Source organism: Pleurodeles waltl, chromosome 1_2 (assembly GCF_031143425.1).
Source record: "Pleurodeles waltl isolate 20211129_DDA chromosome 1_2, aPleWal1.hap1.20221129, whole genome shotgun sequence".
NCBI classification, from domain to species: Eukaryota; Metazoa; Chordata; class Amphibia; order Caudata; family Salamandridae; genus Pleurodeles; species Pleurodeles waltl.
Window position 1 is genome coordinate 7,678,339 of NC_090437.1, and position 23,640 is coordinate 7,701,978.

The 23,640-nt window shown below is 41.4% G+C and overlaps 1 protein-coding gene across 1 annotated transcript in view; it reads left to right on the top strand.

Annotated features, from left to right (window-relative positions):
* The window catches only part of LOC138296372 (proepiregulin-like), a 203,679-nt gene that overhangs the window by 117,245 nt on the left and 62,794 nt on the right, over positions 1 to 23,640 (top strand). Inside the window, exon 2 of the mRNA XM_069235448.1 lies at positions 16,311 to 16,388. Coding sequence (XP_069091549.1) covers positions 16,311 to 16,388 — 78 coding nt within the window. The remainder of the gene's footprint in view (positions 1 to 16,310; positions 16,389 to 23,640) is intronic.

Below are 23,640 nucleotides of genomic sequence, written 5' to 3' on the forward strand. Positions count from 1 at the left end.
TTAGATGAGTCATGTACCAATGACCCTGAAGCTGCAGACTGGGACTTTCCCACTTACTTTGTCCTGGTTTAGAAGCACTTATTGCCTCACTGATTGCAATGCCTTGTTATTGTAGGCCCTGGTCGCCGGTGCTGAGGCCACAGTTTGTTGTGGTGGACCTTACCACACTTCCTCCTTTGTTGTTGGCTTGAACCTGTGTCCCAAATGGTGCTCAATGCCACAATCTTCGATGGAGAGCCACCAGGAGCCCCAGACTCCCTGCTTCATCAGCAATTAGAAATGTGTCATGCTTGTCTTCTGGGGTTGCCGGCCCAAACCAATCAACCTTCTTTCTGTACTGTAACCAGAAAGGGCCTGTGCATTCCTGTAGGGTGCGGTGATCAGTGGAACTCTGTTGGTATAAGTATGTTTATATCATTATTGTAGCATAAACCTAATTAAAAGGTGGTGCAGTGATTTACATGGTCAAAAGCAAGCATAAATTCAATAATTAAGTGGAGAGCAGCATGGTTTTGGACTGTATATTGCCCATCTTCTAACCACTAAGCCACGTGTCTTTAGTTATCAATATCCCACGTCCCCACAAGGAGGGCCTCTTCAGCGTTTAGGACTGCCCCTATTTTGAGAGTTGTTGGGACCAGGGACCTCTGCAATGTCAGTTGTGCATGGAGTGAAGCAACTGCTGAGTCACTGTACCATAAGCATTCACAGGTTGGGGGTGGGGGTGCACAAGCCCTGAGGACAATGGTGCTGTTTTCGGACTGTGGCCCAATCCACGCACCATCATCAATCAATAGGCTGCTTTTTCCTGGGTATAGCGCAGGCAGAGTTCATGTCCGTCCTGCTCTTCCACTTGCTCAAGTTGGACACACAATCCCTTCATTAATGCTATATTTGCGTGGAAGGAAATGTCTCTTTGACAGATCGGGGAGAGGGGAGGAAAAAATCCTCTCACTCATCCGCCATCTTTCCCACACCCTTTTTATAACCATTGCCGTGCATTCTTGAAACTCTGGTATCAGAATTACAAGAAACTATTTTTTTCCATTGGGTTCACCGTTCCCCGGTATTAGAGGAAAAGTTGTTTTTGGACGTACATAAGCTACAGGGTGGTGTGGGACACGCTTTATTTTCTGCTCATAGAATACAAACTTGGTTGTTCACCAACCTTTGATTGTTTGCAGCTTTGTAAACATGGTTTGTTTGCTTTTAAATGAACCTTATCTCCTCCCTAGTTTCTTTGTTACGGTTTCTATACTTTGAACTTTAATACTATATAGCAGTGGTTGTGAATATTCTGCAACATTGTATTTCCACAACAGCAAAATCCTTTTGAGATAAAACCATTCCCATCAGCTGTGAAAACACCCATTGACTAATTTAGCCACACCCATAAGCTATCACTATTAAATCAACAATGAGAAATAGTTCACCTTTGCACCCCCTTGCACTGGCTTATCCCTGAGATATTTTCAGAGATTCTGGTTTCTAAATACCAAATATTATTTTAAGGTTCAGACAACTATATACGTTATAGTCCAAAACCTCTTTAAGAGGAGTTCCAGGTGAGCAACAGCACAGCTAAATAATGTCAATATGATTGATAGGGTGGTTGTGTGTGCTTAAAGGTTGCTAGCGCGTCAGAGCCTTGATAAGTAAACTTACAAGGAGACGCGTTTAGGTCGACGAACCTTTGGGCCACGTTCGGGGACTTCCCAGTACGAGATGTCTCTTTGGCATCATGAATCAATGGATCAATAAACCAATCAATAATTTTCAATAACTAATTATCAACCTAATCAATAACATTTTGTAAGAATCAATAAGTTGAACACACCATGACCTTTCAGTCATGAATAACCACACCAATTTAGTTAAGTGTTAGGATATTTATTTTCCTATTAGTCACAATCTAATGTCATTTCTGTTAATCTCATTAGCAATTCATCTCATTAGTAACTCTTCAGATTTGCAATTAGAACGCAATTAATTAATGCATAGAGAATATTCATTCAGTATTAACACGTCATCAATAAGAAGCAGCTTAGCAAAGTCTCAGTAGTGCATGATTCAACAGAGCAAGAACTCAGTCGTTTGTCTATTTGCGTAGGATATTTGTGAACACATCAACTAACCTCTAATTAGCATTAGCATGTTGGGCTTCATGCTAAACATTTTAGCAAACATGAATTTGGAAAACATCTAAACTATGGCCTCTATCAAAAGAACAGTTGGTACCCAGAAAGAAAAGGCAAATAGACAATTACAATTTTGCATCAGATAGTTACCAATCCAACAGATCAGCAAACAGCGTCAGTCTTCGTCCTCAGGACATCAGTCGTTTTCATCATCAGCAAAGATAGGATGGGGCAAAGTCTCAGTATAGCATAGCTAAGGAAAAAGATCTTCCCTCATATGGAGGAGAAGTAAGTATCAGGTAAGGAATAGGTATAAGATCGTTTAGAGTATCAGGACGAATAAATGGTAAAGTCTCAAAAGAATGGACCCCTTTCTTCTTGGGTTGTGCGGTTAAATCAAAACTGCCTAATCTGCCCTTAATTCCTCATTGGTTCATAATTGGTGCATCGTTATCTCTGTCCAATAATTTTCCATGCACTTCACTCGAATTTTCCACAAAACACAGTTCTCATGTAGCTGATTAGCCCATGTTATTGACGCCTTCATCGCTTGGAATGTCAGGTAAGAAAAGTTACACTTTACGCTCCAGTCAGTGGCTCCATTGTTTTCTGCTACTCCAGGCAGCCTTGCATCTGTTACGAATTACACTGTTGCATTCAGCAAGAATGTCTCCTTGAGCAAGTCGGGTCGCATGAGAAAGAAATTATTACGGCTACACACATAACCTCTGGAAAAGTACAGCTTCGTGTCCTTCAGGAAAACAGCACATTGCACGTTAGAAAAATGCAGTTTAATATGAGACCAGGCAGCTAGGCCCAGACCCTCGCTAAGCTAAGGCCTAATGATTAATTGAGCAAACTCCTAATACATGACTCTAATTATGATATGCTGGTACAAATTCAAAACATTAGTACATAATTAATTCAGCATTGATAACTTTCATTAGTCTTCATATACATTGGTAGCCACTCCCCGTGGGCACATTTCAACGCGTGCATTATTTTCTACGTTAACACATTTTCTATGCAGCTTCATCACACAATATTTTGCAAGCTTTTCATGTGAATATTGCTTTTAAAAGACACACTCCAACAAGGTCTGCCTACTGCCAGATATTAGAATGCTAAGAGGTAAGGATACCACATAAATGTACTTGCCTTCGAAGTTATCATCGTCTAATTAAATCCTCTTTCATGTGCCGTCTATGTGAAAGTGGATTGGCAAACAGTAGCCTGACTACTTTCTTTTTGTTTTTTCAACAGCCAGGCTTATAAACCGCAGTTATTCTTAGGAGATTTGTAAAACGGGTTTATGACCCCTACCCTGGAGTAGCGCAATGGGCAACAGAGATGGGTTTGGATGTGTCCCAAGCTATTGTCAGTGGCTGATACCTTTGCAGACATTCCACCTGTCACTTTTTAGGGTCGAGCGCGCAAGCACTCTGGCCTGTTGTAATCTATCTGTGGAATTTTAACCATACCCACTATTGCTCTTCATTCTTTGTTGTGCTTGTCTTAAATGCTTCATTTGTACTGGTGCATTTTGAGAAATGTTCCTCCTTTGTGTGCTGAGTTCCCTCCCCAGGTGATTTAACTAAATGAACATTTTTGTTGGCCATCACACGACATCATGGGTCTTCCTGATACAGCGTGTGATGTCCTGATTGCTTTTGGTTTGCCTTTCATCCCAGACACTATCTTTTCTAGACATTCATGCAGGAAGCCAAGAACTCTCTCGCTCACGCTCATAGCGGCGGTGGCGCTTTGAGTCAGCTTGCTTCACAGCTTATTCATTTGCTCATATCTATAGGCATGCACCTAGGTAGTTGAAGTGGTGTTCAGCAAATTGTTTTCACTCATTTTTAGAATATACATCGGTTTTATTTCTTTCACTCAGAGCAGTTTTATTCACATGATACTAGTTTAATCAGGCTACACTGGAATATGCACGGTCGCATTCACAATATAATTCTTTGTGTATTAGCATCACACATCTTTTTATGATACTCTGCTCTTAGTGTTTGAGTGGCCTTACCCTTATGGCATGCAACCTTCGAGGTTTCAGCATAGATAATCTTCATGCTAATGGTCGATGTCTGAGCGTCAATCTCTGTCTTTTCAGAGACAGTATGTAACAATGTGTATTTTGCAAGAAAAATGTTGTGCATAATATGACTTAATGTTATAATGCAGTTATCATGAAACAGTGGAGAGATTTTTATCTCTTACCTTGTTCGTTAACAGCATGTTTCAAGCTACAACACCATTGTATCTTTCATATTGTATCGACTTGGATCACGTAGTCTGTTTTCTCTCTCAATGTTCAATGTAAGTATTTCCTTGATACACAACCTTGGTGTCTTCCTGTTCCATTCCTGTCCGCTTCTATAATGATGACTCAGTCACACCGGTGGCGTTTCACGTCACACCACGACTCAGGGGTGTGTTGAATAAGGATTTGCTGTTTCAATAAGGTAATTTAGCATACATTTACAGGAGGGAGTTGGCTCTGATGCTGGCTTTCTTTATTTTTCAAGAATCTTTAAAATTTTCCTTATAATTGAGAGAGCAGAGAAGTATGGTTCCTTATTGTTGGAATCATATCTTGGCTACACCACTTGTTTGCGACCCCAGGACAATAATGCACAGTAATGTACCAATTGATTTTTTACCAACACATGAAAGGGATTAGGGTGGACTGTATGTCCTTGTGACCAGTGTCTACATTGCTTTTACAAAGCAGAAATAATTGCCCCCCCAGGGAGAAGTGTAGCACTTAATTTCCACAGCAATACTTTAAGTCATTTTAGAAACCCTTTTGTCTAAATAAGGTTATTAAACAATTTGTACTTTTTATTTAATTAGCAATTCCATATTGATTCCAAATTAAAACCAGGATTCAATATATTTAGGTGCTCCTACAGTGGCTGTGCAGTGAAAGTGAATAATGTGATAAATAAAGTGCCAAAGTGTTATATACAATATATACAAAGGTGTGGTTAAAGGTTAGAGTTTGTGGCATCAACACTTGTGAATCATTATCATTAGTGAGTATACCTATATCCGCTGTTTGTGGTATTGCATGCTGGGACATGTAGTTTCACACAGATGTGCAAAGCATATTGTGAACACTGCTCCTTGGATGTATAGTCCCGTTTATACAATGACAGCATGCAGATTTAGTGGTTTAATCTTTTTCATGTTTATGCTCATGAGACAACAGCTGTTTTCTTATGACACTGAGGATAGGCGTATGGGTCACATAGTTTGTTCAGCACTCACCCCACAGTTTGGATGTTTGCTCACAGTGCGCAGACTGTTCACAATTAAAACATGAAAGACACGGATGGGCCCTTTTTTTATTCAACATGAGGAACATTTCTCCTATTTTGCATGTCTCCCCTCCAGTTTTAGGTAGAGCGTGCAAGCATTCTGACCTGCTGTGATTTATCTGTGGGCTTTTAACCACACCCACCGCACGCCCATCACTATCACTTGTTTATGGACTTGTCTTTCAAACATTTTTTGTTATTATTGGTAAATGCTTTACATTTGTCCCTCCCTGGGGCGGTTTTGTTACCGACTTTGACACTGACCCTGATACATGTATAATTGCATGTTTGTCAATACGTTTGACTTCTTTTTTCCTTTTGTGTCTCTCCTTTGCGCTCATGATCATGGCGGCTGTGGCACTTTGAATCAGCTCAAGTATGTCAACTGTTTTACTTTTCATTTTCAATTTATGTGGCAAAAAACTATCCAGTTAGGAATTCGCAACATTATCAGCTCTAACTCGAGCAAATGTGAGACCCATTGCATTGCAAATGCTTGTTGTTTTTATTTCAATGTAAGCCATAGCACACCATATGGTTGGTGACATAGCTATCCAATATCCAAGGATTACTAGATGGTGTTCTTCCCATGAACACATTTTCAATAAAATAGACCAAATGCTAGAACTGTGTTGTACTCTGCCAAAATAAAAAGAGGAATTATTTATCTACAGTAGTAAAATTGGAACACTTTGCAGCAACCCTCCCCTCTAAGGATACCCTTGCTTTCCCTACAACCCACTTAATCCAGAAGAATCCTTGCTATGAATGGGAGGATTGGTTAATAGATCACTTGAAAGAACTACTGTGGCTTGAGATGGGAATCAATTCAGAAGATAGCTACAAAAAATGTGGAACCGTAGGAAACATTCTCACCATTCACTGACTCAGAGAGCACACAAAACTAATGTATTACACGCTGCCAATAGCCAGTGTGTGGTTTTGGTTAGGTCTAACTTACCATTGAAAAGGATGTTTTTGATTCGCTTCTAAATTTATCGGTATTTGACAAATCTACACAAAGCTTTCCAGCCAGATAACATTAGTGGTTAAGGTGTAGCATGCCAAGTCCTGTGCGGATCTGTCAAGGGAAAGAAATTATAAATGTGTGGAGGTGGGGAAAAAAAAAAGAATTTGTGTTTGTCATTTTAACTCCCATAGGAAGCTTTGCTCACTCCAAAATCCACTGAATGGAATTACACCAAACATGGCGTGGAACTGGAACATAACTCAGCTAATCGTTTTTGAGAAATTAGTGTTACAAAAAGGTACCTGTGGGCTTTGAGGGCAAAGTTTCGAGAAATCTGGACTGATAGATCATGGATCCTTCAAGGATCTAGCTCCTCAATTCCTCTGAGGATAATAACTTTGAAAAATAAACCAATCCCATTGGAAAAATGAGCTTTTTTTCTTTGCCCGATTCAGAAATTCTAAATTATTAGAGGATTTGCTGATCCAAGCAGTCGTAGTGGCTGGCTGCAACTAAACATTTCCCCTGAGCCTCTAGGCTGGCAGACATTGAATCATGTGTCCTGAAAAAAAGTGACATAGAAGTTATAGGACAGCATGGAGAGCATTGCATGACCTCCAGCAGGATATGGTAGGTGAGGGCCAAGGGTTATAAAGTGCCTCCAAATGTCAAAATAAAGACCCTGCTTTTTTATGGGTTCACAAATCCAACATTTGCAAAATAAATTTCGACATGGAACTATGTAGTGACAAAGGCCATGCACAGTGAGCACTGTAGAAACTGAGATTAGTTCAGGGACTGGTGTTAGGCTGGGTCAGGCAGGGAGTGTAGTGCAGGGTTTGGCCATATGCCAGGCCGTTCCACCAACCCCTGCTAAGCGTGGGCAAAGACTATACACAGAACAATTGATTGTCCAGCAGGTTAGGAATCGGATAAAGGGGTATTACCTTTTTACCAGCTCTGCTTTGCATTGCCAAAGTCTTTCATAAGGACATATCATATATAGTAAAAAATGCACAAATTCACTGAAAAGGCTTTGTCAAAGGAAGTTATGTGTCTCTGTTCATAATAGTGTATCCCATACCATGTTTTAAAAGCCCCTGAAAGTCCATTAAAACAGTTCAAGAGCAGTTATGGATAGGAAATAAAATCTAGAAACCTCAATATTGACAGGTTATGGTGAGTTATTCAAGCAAAGCTCACATCCCCAACATGAAAACCACCCACTATACCCACTATAATGTCAATGTAAAGTTGATACGTAATGTCACCAGTGGTGATGATATCCATGTAACTTCTGTTATCTTTCATGTCATGGACGAGTTTATAGTAGTGCTTTTGTTGAAGGAGATTTGGCTTTCATGAGAGGAGTTAAAGTTTTTATTACTAGCCATAAATGGTCAATTTCAGGGGGTTGCCAGGTTTTATTTTAAACTATTATTGAACTTGGCATGTATTTTTTAATGAAGTCATTTGATTTTGTTGTGCTTTTTCTAATATTACCCAAGACAATTCGTTTTAATTGTGACTCTTTTTCAAAAAATGAACTGTCAATAGTACATCAAAATTAGAACATTAAAAACGTTATCTTTAAAAGGGAACAAAAATGGGTCCTCAGGTTAAGGAACAAGAAGAGTCTAAGTGATAATATACGATGGTCACTGTTAGTGAAGAAATTACTTCTTCTGCTCCTGATATGAAAACTGTGAGGAGTATACTAAAATATTCATAATGTTCCTTTGCTTAGTCAATATGCATCATTGACATACACATTCAGTATAAAAAGAATCCCATGTGTGTTGAGGCACACAAATTAATTGTATTTTATCAATACACGTACTTCTAAAATATACCTGCATATGGGCTCAACTTAAAAATGTCCTAATCTTTTGATAGACACAGCATAACACCTGAGGTTGACATGTCTATGCACCTTGCTCACTGTCTTTTTTGAACAGGCAAGAAGAAACAGTCACTTTGGTTACAACATCACCTGGCGCTGCCTGAACTAGCTTTTCTTTGGCAGGTTTGTGAGTTGCTGAGGCACAAGTACACTGTGTGGAGACATCGCAAACACACATTCCAGACATGCACTGCTCCCTAAACGCTCTCCAGTACCAAGAGAGCTCTTCCACCACCTGGGTGCCATCAGGGGACAGGAGCCAAAAAACATAGGTTAATTGCAGGTGCAACCTCCTAATGTAGGAAATGACTGTCAAAGAGTTTGACCATTTCAGCTAGCATTTTAACTACGATTACACTATTTGTGGCCCATCATTTTCTACTACAGATTTTGACTGTGAGAACAACATGGACTTGCTCCCCATGGGGCCCTTCCTCTTCAGTGTTCAGGCAAGCTGATCCTTCACACTTGTGTGTGTGCTTTTGCACTTTTAAACCATAAGTGTGCTCATGTATGTTAGGTGTCCCTCTTGGTAACTTACAAATTAGTGATGATGAATGATTTGCTGCTTTCATATGTGGTGGTGATATCCATATATTTTTGAATGTGAGTATGAGTGAGTATCCTTGACCACAACCTTACCAAGGATATTGTATCGTAATATTTTTACGCTGGTCTGAAGAGTCTCCAGAGTGTCCGCTTTAATGCAAGAATGCTTGTTTATGTCTTATATATGTGTACATGTGAATGTCTTTGGCCCTGCAGTTGAAAAATTTTGTATTTCTCCAGAGGGCTATTTGGGCCTGTCTCGACTAGGTCCTTATGAATGCCTAAAACCTAGATGGGCATTTTGGCAGATACATGTTGACTATTTTACTATCAAGCAATTTTGGGATTATTATTTCCCATAAGTCCCCATTCCATTTTTTAACATTACTGTGGATAGTAAAAATTGGAAACAAAAGGGATCTCATGCTACCCTCAGGTAATTTTAAACAACTAACTTTGACCTGTCTAAAAAGATCTTAAGACACCACATTTTGGGGTCATTTAATCACAAAATTATCTCCTAAAAGGGCTTATTCTGTGAAGCCTGTTGGTTATTGCACACCCAACCCCCAGTGAAGTATGACCTGATGGTGAAGCATGCCACCTATGTCGGTTAGGGTCTGTGTAGCATGAGAAGAGAACCTTAGGATTGGTGATTAAATAAATGCTAAAAGTAAAGGTTCTCCAAGTATATTATACAGAACATCATAGTAGCTTCAGGAGAATCTGTAATAGATCGCAGGAAGCCTCCACCTTGCTTAGTTTGGCTATATGTGTTTATATACGACCATATAATCAAGGAACATGCTACCTGTTTCTGTACCTGCATGTAGTTTGACAGTTTTAAGCCCCAGGTTAGAAAATTCCCAGACAAATGCCTATATATCAGAACCAATCCTAGAGAGGATCTATATGAGGACTATAATAGGCAGCATCCTAAATACCTATTTATATTGTGACTATGTTACTCAATTGTGCCCTGCCCCATAAGGGTGGTTGAAGCTGGGGCTATTTGCGGAAATTGGCACAGGACTTGCAATGGCTCTTTACCTGAAACCCAAAACATCTGTGCCAGGGTGAAAAGTCATTCATTCGCCACTCTGTATGCATGAATTGGTGATAGAAAGTACACTATTTCCGCCAGAGAGTCTGTGTTTGGTCCACTGCATCCTCTGGTATTGTGGAGGTGGTGTGGCATTGTCTTCATGAATTCTGAGTTGAGTAGAGGAGTGGTCTGACAGGCTTGGTGTAGTTTATCAATGTGGGATGCTTTCTGAGAAGTAGGTCTTGTATATGTAAATACCCTATACAATATGAAATGCAGCGACCTGGCAAAGGAAAGGTATATTCCTCATGAGATGGGTGCGAGATATGCCACACAACCATTAGGTTGTGGTTGGCTAGAGCATCCCATACTAATGCTGTTGTTCCTCCCTCTAATTCATATTTTGACAAATTCTCTGAGCAGCCTAAATATATGGGTGAATAATTTAGCGTTGTAGGATTTAGAAGCAGGTATTGATTCTCAACATAAGTGTAAGTAGGCCATTTTCAGTTTAACAAAAACATGCCAACCCTCTGGGTCAGACAATCTTTTGATGAATGTCTGTAGCAGAGTCTTGAAAATCATGATAGCCACCCCACATTCTGGAGCAATTTAATTTCAACAGCCACTGACCACCTTGCTCACCCAGTCCTATTTCAGCTCATTGGCTTCTCTGGGTAACAGATGTGTCTTGTAGGTATCAGTAAGAGAGAGAGTTTTAGGCTACTGAATCTGGTTCCAACACTGAAGAGGGTAACCAGTCTGTGGGTTGAGTCTACCAGGATAAATTCTGTTTGTACTAGCAGGGGCACTGTCGGATGCAGACGTTCTGCTGTACTAATGCAGTGTAGTTGTAATGACTCTACACCCAGGGATAAAATATTAGTCAAAGTTACCCTGATACTGGGGTGTTGGGTGCTCAGGAGCGTCTCTCTAAGAGAATATAATTCTTAGAGGCAGGAAGCATGGGTAATCAACTTTTAGAAATATTAACTGCGAGCCAGACCCCTTCTCCCGTCACTGAGGCAAACCGCAGGGTCAAGAAAGGCAATATTACTGGGTTTTGGGAGGGTGCTCCAGGGATTGCCCACGGGTAGTAGGAAGGTCACAAGAGGTGTTATACATGTGATTTGTTCTGAGCGATGGTGGATATTGGATTGTACTCTACTGATATCTCATCTAAATGTGTGGAGGACTCTATTAGGAGAGGTTCAGTATGTATGAGTGATCTCTAGTGGCAGCCTTTAGCAGAAGGGGGTAAACCTGCCACCGAAAGGACGGTCGAATAAGATTGGGAGGCTTGCCAGTAATTGGAGTCAGTGACACCAATGAGTAATGTCACAGAGACATATGTGCAAAACTGACAGTGCAAGTGACAACATATAAAGGGTCCTTAACAGCTCAAGTATCCCAACATCCTATCAGTACAACATAAAGAATATCAGAGAGTGCAGAAAAGTCAAAGTTCATGCTGGTAACTCTGCATGATCCATCTTGTTCACAGTATGGTTGTTCACTGGAGCATAGCATTTATTTCTCTTGTATGAGGGATTCCACCACCTTGTTGACACTCTCTCAAGCTTGACCTATGTAGCATGGTCGGTGGTTAGTAGGTGGTGGGTTTGTGTGTATGGTTTGATTTCCACATTGTGTACGAGTTCCATGCCACTCCCTTCTTGCTGATATAGAGACACTTTAATTGATGTCGGAATGATGGTTTCCACATAATCATTTGTTTGTCAGATTCTGAAAACTCAGAGTTCTTGTCATTGACAGTAACAATCAAAATTATGCAGTCGAACAGACAAAACTTGATGTTCTCCTGATACACTCTGGGCCACAGTCTTATGAATTTCTTCCTCTTAAATGCAGGGTCAGGGGAGTAGTGTGTGACAATGTGAGTAGCGTGCCTTTGAGAAAAGGGCTCTCATGTCTCTTGGCCATCTGTACGATTGGAAAGGTGTGTTGATGGCATAATAGGCAGGCTATAATAGGACTCAGGTTGCCATGTTCCAGGAGTTCTGTGACCTAACTCTGTGACTCACTGAAATTCCAGGGGCTCGGGAAAATGTTGATCTAGTAACTAAGGCACAAACCTCTGCAAGTACACAATCATGTCTTTTATATCTCTTGTGGGAGTCCTAACTGGCGTATATGTCTGTGTCAATGATCTTCCATGTCTACGACCTTGTACTTAAAATGCTATATTTCAGAGCACCAATCTGTTTGAGAGTTCACCTGTCGCTAAAGGTCCTCCAGCCTTCTATCAGTGAAATCCATACACTTGTGTGGAGCAACGTGTGGGCTCGATCGCCCAGTTCTATCAGTAGGGTCAAACCAGGACTACCTAGACATTTTTTTAAATATTTAATCCCGGTGACACCTTGCTGTTCTTTTTAGTAGATTGAGAATAGCAAGGGTTTATTGCCTGTGTGTCCAGTGTTGAGAGGAAATATTGGCCTCAAAGTTTCAATGCAGTGTTCGCAGAAATTGAACCCCACTACTTAAAGGTCAGGAGCACTTCTTCCATTATCCATCTGTGGAGGAAGTAAAATCACTAGTTTCCTGCGAAAACCACTCATTAAAAAAGGTAGCCAAGCAAGAGAACTTCATTTCACATCATCCATCTGCACAGGAAGTTATACTGCATTGCTTATCCATCTGCACAGGAAATGACATCACCAGTTTCCTGCCAAAACCATCTTTAAAAGAAGGAGCTAACCAAGATGATTTTATTTCCCATCATCCATCTGCTCAGGAAGTTATGCCACTGAATTTCCCTTTATTCATTGCTCAGGAAGAGCTACCACTGGATTTCCCTTCATCCATCTGCACAGGAAAAGCCATCACTTCTGGCCTTCTCCCTACTTCAATTAACTCTTCAGGGTATCCCATCTCCTGGGCATCACCAACAAAGGTTGGACAGAGACAAGAGCATTTCCTGTTTGGGTCTATTAGGTCCAGATAGGGTCTTGGGTCAGAACCCCTGTTCCACTGAAACTTAAAAGCTAAGTTAAAATCATTTGCATCACCCAGTACCCCATACTGTCAGTCCTCAGTCCATACAATCATACTCTGATGTAGACAATCCAATCACTCACATAGCATTTACGCAACACACAGAGCCAACCTTGTACACATTCTGCTACCTACCACACACCATTACAGTACAGAGCACACATTACAACTCATGCTCATTAACCCTATCTCTGCAGTGCTCCACGCAGCAAATATTGCGGAACTCATCACCTATCACAGGGCTGACACCCTCTTCATCACAGAAAAAGGTTCACGCCCACATCTTCGCCCATTGTAGATATCCTTCTTCCCTCATGTAATAGTATCTATCATTGCACTCGGCACATAAAAAGGTAGGAAGCCTCACTGATATCTATAAGTTCTTCTGGCCATGCACCCTCAACAAGCTAGTAACATTCAACTGATTGGAGCTGCTGAAATGCCAATTTACAGTTGGTGTAACTCAGACTGCCCCCTTCCTTCTCACCTACAGGTCTACCAGGCAAAACAAGGACTAAATTGATGAATTCTCAGATCTCCTCACCACCTTGTCCAGCCAACATGCCAACACCACCGTCCTGGGTGACTTCAACCTCCCAGACAATGCAAGCGGAATAAAATAAACTCTTCAAGCTCATATATACACTTAACTTTGTACAGCATGCCACTCAAACAGTGCACTCCAAATGGCACATCCCTGCCCTTGTTTTCTCAACATCACCAACAATCCCATGTAAGCCATCCAAATCCCTGGACTGGACTGACCACTGTACAACCCCTAGCTCCCTGATTAGGGTCCTACCAAATAAATCAAGATCAAACCCAAGATTCTCCAAAGACTTCTCCATAAACAACCTAATGCTTAAACTCATCTCTCAAACAATAAATTCCATGTTCAATGGCAACACTCTTCTAAAAAAATCTGCAATGGTTTGGAAAGATATTTGAACCTCTATGCCTCAATTACACCATAAAAGTGCAATCCAAAGCCTTTGACACCCTGGTACTCTAAAGTCCTTGCTGACAATAAACAATCCATTCACAGATATGGAAGAAAAACATAACTTTTGAGGGCCTCTTGATGCTGATGTACCTCTGCATAACATGAAGATAAACCATCACATCAGCCGAAGGAAAGTACTACACCAATACCATCAAGGAATCCACCAAAAGAAACAAAATGCTTTTCAAGATAATCAACCACTGTATCAAATCGGGTACTGGCTTAACTATTCCTCACTGCACAGAAAAGTGCAATGCCATCAACCTCAACCTCTTCTTCAGTGAAAAAATGCAGAAGATCTGACAGCACATTGGCGATTCCAAGCCAGCTTCAGTTCTCACACCCAGCCGTTCCCCTAGAATCCTGTAAAGTCAGCCTTAAAAGCATTATCTCTCTGAGATCTTACTGACATATGCTACACTCTTAAAATCATTTCTTAAGATGATGATGTCCTACTACTGGCCTTCAACTAAGCTCTCTCTTGGGATGCTCTCTTACTCCTACTTATCACTGTCAATGCCTCCCTCACTCAAGGTATTCAAAGCTTTCAAGACAGGCCCGATCCTTCCACTCTCATGTCTCAGCAGGTCTCATCCAGGCCTGAAGAAATATAAACACATCACCTCATCCTGATGGATTTCTATTGGCTCCCTTTGCCAGCATGTACCATCTGCAAATTCAGCTGTATCATTTATGAATCCATCACCACCTGCACCCCTTCTAATCTTGCGGACAAATCACCATCTCTGGTGGTTTTCCGCACACCTGCATACAGGACCCATCAGATTGCAGACTAAGAAGTGTAAAAAAGGAATACAAGTTATCAGGCCTTTTCTTTCCCTTCATCCATGAACTGAAACAACATCCCCAAAACCATCAGGACCACCACAATACAGTTTTAGTTTAGGAAAACGGTGAAAATTCTCCTATTTAAAGAACACCATATCACAGTGATTTAACAGTCCACAATCCAGCTTCCTCGTCACTTACATATTCGCGTTCTGCTCGTCTTTGACCCTGTAGAGGTCTCCACTGCCATTTGACTAGGGTTGTGCTATAGAAAATGATTATACATACATTTATACAGCTGAAGGGATAAGGCATGTCGGAAGGCCGATGTGTACTTCATTTGGAGAAGGGCCCTAAAGTGGTGGTCATTCATATGATCTCTCAAGGCCCCATGTATAATCACAGAGCAACTCCATTGACCAGTAGCTGCAGGACCCTCTTTTTGGGAGCACCCATCTCTAGGCCTAATGTGGTCCTTCCTTAATACACCAGTGTAGGATCCAGTCCGACAATTTTCAGTGAGCAGCTGGGGGAGAAGGCAGTCATTTGCTGCTTCATAGACCAGTCTGTGCAGCATCACAAAACCAGGCAACCAGGCATGGACGTTTAGGTTCATAGCAAATAGTTTTGTACACTGTCCAGTCGTCAGTTGAGGAGCTGCCTTCCTGTTGTTAGGTGGTTCTTCTTTTCACTGGTTCCCCACACCTGGAACCGCAGTACTGAGACCCGAGCTTGCTGTTAATCTGTATCTAATGCAGCAGCGGTAAGCAGATACTGCCTTTATCTATCAGTGTGGCTACTGCTTTTTTTTTACCAGGGTGAAGTGGATGCCTTCGTCACTGTCGCTATGTGTTGTATTGACATCCTTATATTGTGCACGCTCTTCCTCGTGTTGTGTTTACCTTTAGCGTTGTCCCGTGCTGGTAGATAGAACGACAGGCGAGGATTCCAGCGGACTCTGGTCAGTTTCTTTAGAAATCCGAGCTTGCTGGTGGCTGCAAGTCGTGGGCGAGCCTTCTGTATGAATAAAGCATTTCTTCAACGTCATCTGTGGCTCCGTTTCAACTTACCTCACTATCTGACTATGCACTGCAGTTTTCATCACAGGCTATCTCGCAGGAAGTGATAAAGTCCCTGAAGAGTCATCCAGCAGATTTAGAAATTCAAGGAGCATCCAACTCGCTTTGTGGCTGGCCCCGCCCTCCCCTGTATCATTTCTAGTGCATACTTTGTGGCTGTTGTGGGTTGCAATGAGCGACTCCTGCGCAGATATCTTACATAAGGAGTAATTAATCTAGCCTTTTTATTAAACAGAATGTCTACTTTAATTTCACATCATGTCTCTTCTTGCCCAAATATTGCTTTGCTAGAGAACAAACATTTTTGCCAGGACCCATCAAGTCCGTGATTAAATTGAATGTATGTCATCAGCTCTTGTTGAAATATGGATAGAACTTATTGCTTATTGTTATTCTCTGACCTTGCCTTGTTGGGAATGATAAGTAAAAGACGTTTTTGTTTAAAAAAATCATAATTAAGATTTGTATTCATGTATTTTCCTAGGTCTGTGTTTAATACACGTATCATGCTGTACTACAGTTATCCCTTTATGCGAGTCTGGGAACTGCACGACGGCTCTGGGTAAGTTATAGAGTAAACAACTGGCTAAAATGCACCCCATAGAAACTGAATTTAAAGAAATGTTTCCTCATGCCACTCTTATTAAACAGTGATTGTTTTGCAGATGCTGCTCACTCGACTAATGCACAACTAGCACATGGCGGGTCTGGCCATGCACCCGAATCATGGACAATTAAGTATTTTGCCTGTCACACCTCTAAGTCCCCCAATAACAATTTAGCAGAATTTTCAGAAATTTGAGAGAACAGTTGTAAAAACATCCTGCTTCGCAATAGCAGTTGGAGGCAAAGATGATGTGTGTTTTCAAATTCTAAATGAATAAAACGAATCGAAGTTAGTGCATCGGGTGGCGTTGGTAGGAAACTTGTATTCTATGGCCAAAAAGGTAGTAAACTAAAAAGGCAGCTAAAGCGGGTTCTTTTTACATGCACAAAGCAATATTATTAGACAGGTGGAGAAGCATCCTCAAGGCGAGATAAAGCAGTCAACTGTTGATAAAGCCAAATGCACAAGGCCTGAAAACTGCCTTTTCTGATGCATGAAGATGTTACCATGTCACTGAAATGGCGCCGATTTCATTCTAAGATACTTTCCACTGTTTACAGTAGGTGGAGAGAAGCATTGCTCTGTATGGTCAGAGAGGCAAGAAATATTGTGCCTAATTCATGGAGTTTTTGCAAAGCTTAGTCCGAATTGGGTTTGTAAAATGTGCATTTGTTAAACACAAAGCCCAGTGAATTAAGGTTTGCAAGCTGCATTATTATATGAACTCAGGTAATTTGCCATCGTAGTGGATTGTCTTCATAGATGAAGGAGTGGGAATTTACTAAAGCATACAAAACATGATGGATGGAAGCTTAAACTAATCTCAGTGACTGGTAATTACCCAGGCCACATCCCAACCTATCGTTATTTTGCACACCATGTCATTTCAGTTTGGACACAGCTATATGCAGATAAGTCTTGATCCTGCTCCAATGAAAAAAGTCCAGACCAGACTGCCAGGCCAAGTCCTCCCTGAACCAGAACACAAGTATTCACTTTTGTATAATTTAGTGTGTCATCATAAGTGGGAAGGGTATGCCTAGATGTGGGTCCCTTGAACCAAGGCATGCCTCCCTATTGAGCCCTAACTAGTACAAAACCAGTCCTCGATTGCTTGTGTTCCTGTTCAGGGAGAACCTGGCCTAGCAGTTTGGGCTGGACTGTTACCACTGGATGAGGGTCAAGACCGATTTGTCTATGGCTGGGGAAAACTGAGGTGGCATGGAGTGCAAAATAACGATGGACTGGGATGTGGCCCCCAGTAATTACCAGTGACTGAGATTAGTTCAAGCATTCCATCCATCACTTTTTGTATTTTTTAGAGTAGGGACTTAGGCACTCCTGGTGAGCGAATGCTCAGAATCTCGTAGGCGTGTGGGTTGTGCTGGAATTGGAAAAAAAATACTCCGGGATCCCATAAATTGGGGGCCAAGGTGTAGTAGAGGAAAGAGAGTGGATTCATGAGGGGTGTAGGTCGAAAAGCAGAGTCTGACAGTCAACCTATGCATTTATTTGAAAAACAAATCAGCGGCAAAGAAATTGGCAACAGGGATATATGTGAAAGTAAATCTAGATTACTTAATTTGTCACAAAGAGGCTACATTTTAAAATATCTCACAGGTTTAAGACTTCTGCTGCAGAGATCAACGACTGCCCATCAATTCTGAGGGAAATATAATAGCAGTAAGAGAACTCTAGTGGTTAACACAGTTCTGGGAGAGTTCCTTGTTATGTCCAGTTACAGTCTGACCCACAAAGTAGCTGCTGGACCTGATATCCTTGGTTTGGTTTCCCCCCAACTTTTTACCTTCCATCCTTCTGTTTTTGCTGACTTTGGTTTTGCTGGCTTGAGGATTCAGCACACTGCTAACCAGTGTGAAACGCTTGTGCTCTATCCTTTAAACATAATAAAATTGGCCTAACCCAATTGGCACACTTAAATCACTTGTATGTCCCTAGTAAAGTGGTACTGCATGTACCCAGGACCTGTAAATTAAATGCTACTAGTGGAGCTACAGCACCCTTTGTGCCACCCACTAAAGGAGCCCTTGAAACATGCCTCAGACCTGCCTTTGCCACCTGTGTGTGGAGTTATAAACTGACATTTTGATTTGTAAAAACACACTTTATTGCCAGGCCTACACCTTCCATTTTGATACATAGAAGATACCCCAAAGGGTAGACCCTGTGCAGCCTATAGTGCAGGGCGCAGTGTATTTAAAAAAGTGAACATGCATTTTTATCTTTTCCCTGACCCAGTAGTGAAAACCTTTCAAATTAATTTTTCACTACTGCAAAGCCTGCCTCTTCCATAGGATAATATTGGGTTACCTTATTGGATTTAATAAATGCTAACTTGCAATTGAGAGAAGTAGTAATCTCAAATTTGGTGTCAAAAGCATTGTAATTCTGAACTCTGTTTAAAGATAAAGTTGGATTTTAAGTCACAATTCTGAAATACCACTTTTGGATAGTTGACATTTTCATATCCTAACCATTTGGTGCCTGCAGCTTGTATCCTGGGTAACATGACTATGTGTAGCTGCCAGTAGGTCTTTGTTTATTGCTCCCAGATAATGAGACAAAAGTGAATGTGTGTTTTCAGTATGGGCCATCTCTGACTTGATGAAGGGGAGGAGATGTCTTTTACCACACTTGCACATCACAAAGGCTCTGCCTGAGCACACTAACCAAGAGTTTGACGCTACTATTTTGTGACCCTTGACAAGTTGAGGCCAGGGCATGGAGGCAGGAACTTCTAAACGCCTCTGAGGGTGGAAACCTCCAGAACCTTTTCCTACTTCAAAGTGGGCACCAAATATAAATAGAGGACACTCAGACCCATGTCTTCAGTGCATCTCTGGGCCTATGGAAGACTCATAAAGACTGCTGTGCCTCTCTGCAGGAGGGGCTAATACTGCAGCCTGATTTAAAAAGGACTAGATTTGCATCCTGAACCCAGGACCACTAGAGTGACTCTAAGGGCTGGTTTGCTGTCCTCCAGAGCCTCAGGGACAGAAAAGACTCCAACCATGGTGAACCCAGTACCTGGACTCTGTCTGATGTGAGTCCTTCCCCCAAAGTGGTGCCACCCCTGGCCTGGACTATTAGAAGTGGGCCTGACGTCACTCGGGCAACCCAGCTGTGGTGCACAATTTGCTGCATCCCTAATACTGGACCTTGCATCACAACGCACAGTCTCCTTAGATGCGCTGCTACCCAACTCATACTTGACATCAAACTTCGCATCGGAAGCCCCTCATCAACAGTGTTAGAAATGGGGCCTCTAATTGCCTGTGGTTCGTGCCCTGTCCAAGTGTGGACTTTCACTCTAGTCGAGGTGAGGGAGTCACACGGCTAAGTTAACCCCTGCTCATCCCCTTGGTAGCTTGGCATGAGCAGTCCAGCTTATCTCAGAGGCAATGTGTAAAGTATTTGTACAAACACACACAGTAACTCAGTGAAAAAAAAACTTCAAAAGGAGTCCACACCAGTTTAGAGAAGTAGCCAATATTTATCTTAACAAAATAAGACCAAATCTACCAAAATCCACTATACACAAGCCCAGGTATAACTTTTAAAAGTCCATAGAATTAAATGGATGCATTTGTTTTAGGGAAAAGTACCTTAGCTGCAACAAAAATCATAGACAAGTACAGGCTCAGGGGAGGTGAGGTGCCAGAATAGCAAGTGATGGGTTGGTTCCTTACTGCAAGGGGAGGTGATGCATCGGTTCCTTTAGGTCACAAAGAGATGATGTATCCTTACTGACGGGGAGGTGATGCATCTGTTTCTGGACAGGCAGCCTCCGTTCCTTAATGCAGTGCCGTTTTGATGAAGAAATTGGCACCCAGGGACAATGCTTTGAAAATCCAGACCTGCTGTGTTGGTCTACAGTAGAAATGCAGGTGTTGCGTTGATTCTGCAGCAGCACTGCAGGTACGGCAATGATTTTGCATCTTGGGTGCAGGTGCTGTATTGGATTTTTACAGCGATGCATTGATTTCAAGTGGCAAAGCAGGCACTGCATTGGATCCTTCCAGTAATGCGTTGATTCTCCAGCCGCGGGGTAGGCGGTGCATCAATTCTTCAGCAACGAGGCGGGCACTGCTTCGATTCTTCTGCCACAGTGCATTGATTTGTTGATTTTCTCCTTCAGATCACCAGCTTTCACTTCCAAGGCCCAGGAGCTGGAGATATATTTTTAAATTGTAAGTTCAGAGACCTCAAACTCCAAATCTCTATCTGCTCCCAATGGGAAATTGCACTTAAAAGATATTTCAAGGCAATCTCTACGTTACCCTATGGGAAACATAGGTCTTGCAATAGTGAAAAACAATATTTGCAGTATTTCATTATTAGGACATGTAAAACACACCAATACATGTCCTACCTTTTAAATACACTGCACCCTGCCCACAGGGCTGCCTTGGGCCTACGTTAGGGGTGATGTACAGGTAATAAAAGGGAAGGTTTGGTCCTGGCAAGTGGGTGCACTTACCTGGTCCACATAGTAGTTCAAAACTGCACACATAGACACTGAAATGGCAAGCCTGAGCCATATATACAGGGCTACCCATTTCGGTGGCACAATAAGGGCTGTAGGTCCCCTAGTATCATTTGGCTAGGGTCTTACTAGCAAATAAAATATGCCAATCATGGAGAAACCAATCACCAATACATTTGAGGCAGAGAGCATATGCACTTTAGCACTGGTTAGTAGTGGTAAGTGCCCAGAGTCCCAAAGCCAACACAAACAGGTCAGAAAAAATTAAAGGAAGAAGGCAAAAAATGTGGGGATAATCCTGTAAAGAGGGCTTGGTACAACAGATAGCATCCTTGATGATGACCTAGGACTCCGCATTGCAGCCCTTGGAAACCACTGCTGTGTGACGCTTCCTTGATGTGGGATCATGCAATTCTGCGTTTAGCAGACCTAACTTAGTCCCCACATCTGGCTAGCGCTCCATCGTGGTCAACCTGACCTTGTGACTTTGTTCTGGTCTGACATGACCAGATAACAACAGTAGGCTCTTTGTGCTTCTAGGCACTATTTTTAACTTAAAGTTCTACTGATTGAATTTTTGTCAGTTTGGTCTATAATATGTTATTAAAGTTTACTCTATGATTATTCTTGTGTGGTGTTTTCACTTTATTTGTGTTTGAAGTGCAGCACAAATACTTTACACATTGCCATGAAATTAAGCCTGACTGCTTTTGTGCCAAGCTACCAGAGGTGGCACAAGTTAATTAGGAGTTTTCTTGTGTTTCACTCCGACTAACACTGTGGTTGCTGCTTGAGTAGGGTTTCACCCCCTCAATCAGTAACAAAGTTTCCTACCGTAGCATAGAGTAATGTGTCTCCTGCAAAGCACACAGTGTAAGATGCAGATAACAGATTTTTTTATTTTTATTTAGATACGTGAGTGGGCTAGTACTTTTGATATTGATATCATTTTGTTACTTCCAGTTCATAAGTTGCAAGCATTCTAACATAGGACAGTGCTCAATATACTAGCATCAAGGTGCTGCATACAAACTGTAGCTCATTAGTTTCGATCCTTACTGTTTTTTCTCAATCTGCTGTTATCCTAAGATTGCAAAGACATATTCCCTTGGGAAGATATAAAGTCTTATTAGTACAGACAGCCACAATCACAGAGTTTTTTTTTTTATCATTGACTTTTTGTTTCTCCTGTCCATTCACCCTTAACATATAATATCTACACGTATGGATGACATGTGATTCCTGCACCTTATATGATATAGCTCTCATTGTCATATGTTATGACACTTGTACAATGATGTACACACTCTGGTATGATTTTGTTGTGCCTCTGTGTGTGATATTAAGCACTCTGGTACCCTACGCTTGGAATAAATAAAAAAGTATGTGCCATTTACATCGATATTGTGTTATGGCTCCTACAGACAGATACAGTTTGCATTCTTAAAGTGCAAACGCATCTCTAACAAAAGTAGTTGAACGTTGTTAAAATCTGCCTCCAAATCTTAGTTTCTCCTAGGTACTTGTGAGGTGGTAACACACCTTTGTTTTTTTCCATTGCTTTGGCGTCTAGGTGTTAACCTTTCAATATTACATTCAAACAAAAGGAGGGCTGATAGTCCTTTGAATTCAGCCTTTATTTTGGACCCAACTAGAAGTGTAAATAAGAAAGCCCCCTCTCTGCCTGCACGGTCTGCTCTGAATGGAATACAGATGACATGCAGCTGCTGCTAAATTGTGTCCTGGTGTTGGAAAATGACACCAGGACAAAATCCACAATTTTCCCTGCGTCAGCCCGATCCTAGATCTGACCAGAATTACCTGCCAGAACCAGGCTCCAGAACAATCCCTCTACTTTCCAGCACTATGTGTAAGTGTTCACATAACTCTAGCTGCACACATTTCCATAAAAATCATCCGCATTTGCTCCTGTCAAAGGCAAAAATGTGTTTCCATGGCGGAATAGCAGGATACACCTCCAAAATCAATGTAAGTACAGACAATGGGGTTTCTCAGTGGGAAAACACGTATTCCTTGTGAAAGGACAACATTTGAATATGGAGATGCACATTTTCTTAAAATTTTCTTGACATTTTCACTTTCTGAATTTTCCATCTTGTGGAAATTCTTCATGTATAAAATATTTGACAAGTGAACACTCCTCTGAATGTTCACCTTTATGGGACCCTTAAGCAGGCCTCAAAAAATCTACTCACCCACTTGCTATGGTGAGATAGATTTTAACAGGGTAAGCTATTTCTCGGGCCTTCTGGCCGGACTGGCGAGAGAGCTCAGAGAAAGAGCAGGGGTTCTCAAAGTGAATAAGGATTGTAGATGCCTTTACGTCTTGTCTTTATCTTATCACATTTGCTGTACAGAAAGACAGAGATCAAACGTCAGCTCATGTTTTCTTATACATTGCTTTTTATTTTATCCTGGTGATTGGTGTTTACAAAATCCTCTAAATATTCAGTCAGAGAACGAAAAGTAAAGTGAACTATCTGAGAATCGTGCTGGGGTACAGGAAGTGTAAAATGAAAGGCTGCAGGATGTAATTTTATTTCTGACACACAAATAGCATGTAAATGAACTGTACAAATATTTCTTAATATATTTCAGGAGTTAGGAAAGCAATAAAAAAAAGAAGTTTGATGGAGACAAAGATTTTAGTATAATCAAAAATCAAAAGACTTTAGTTGT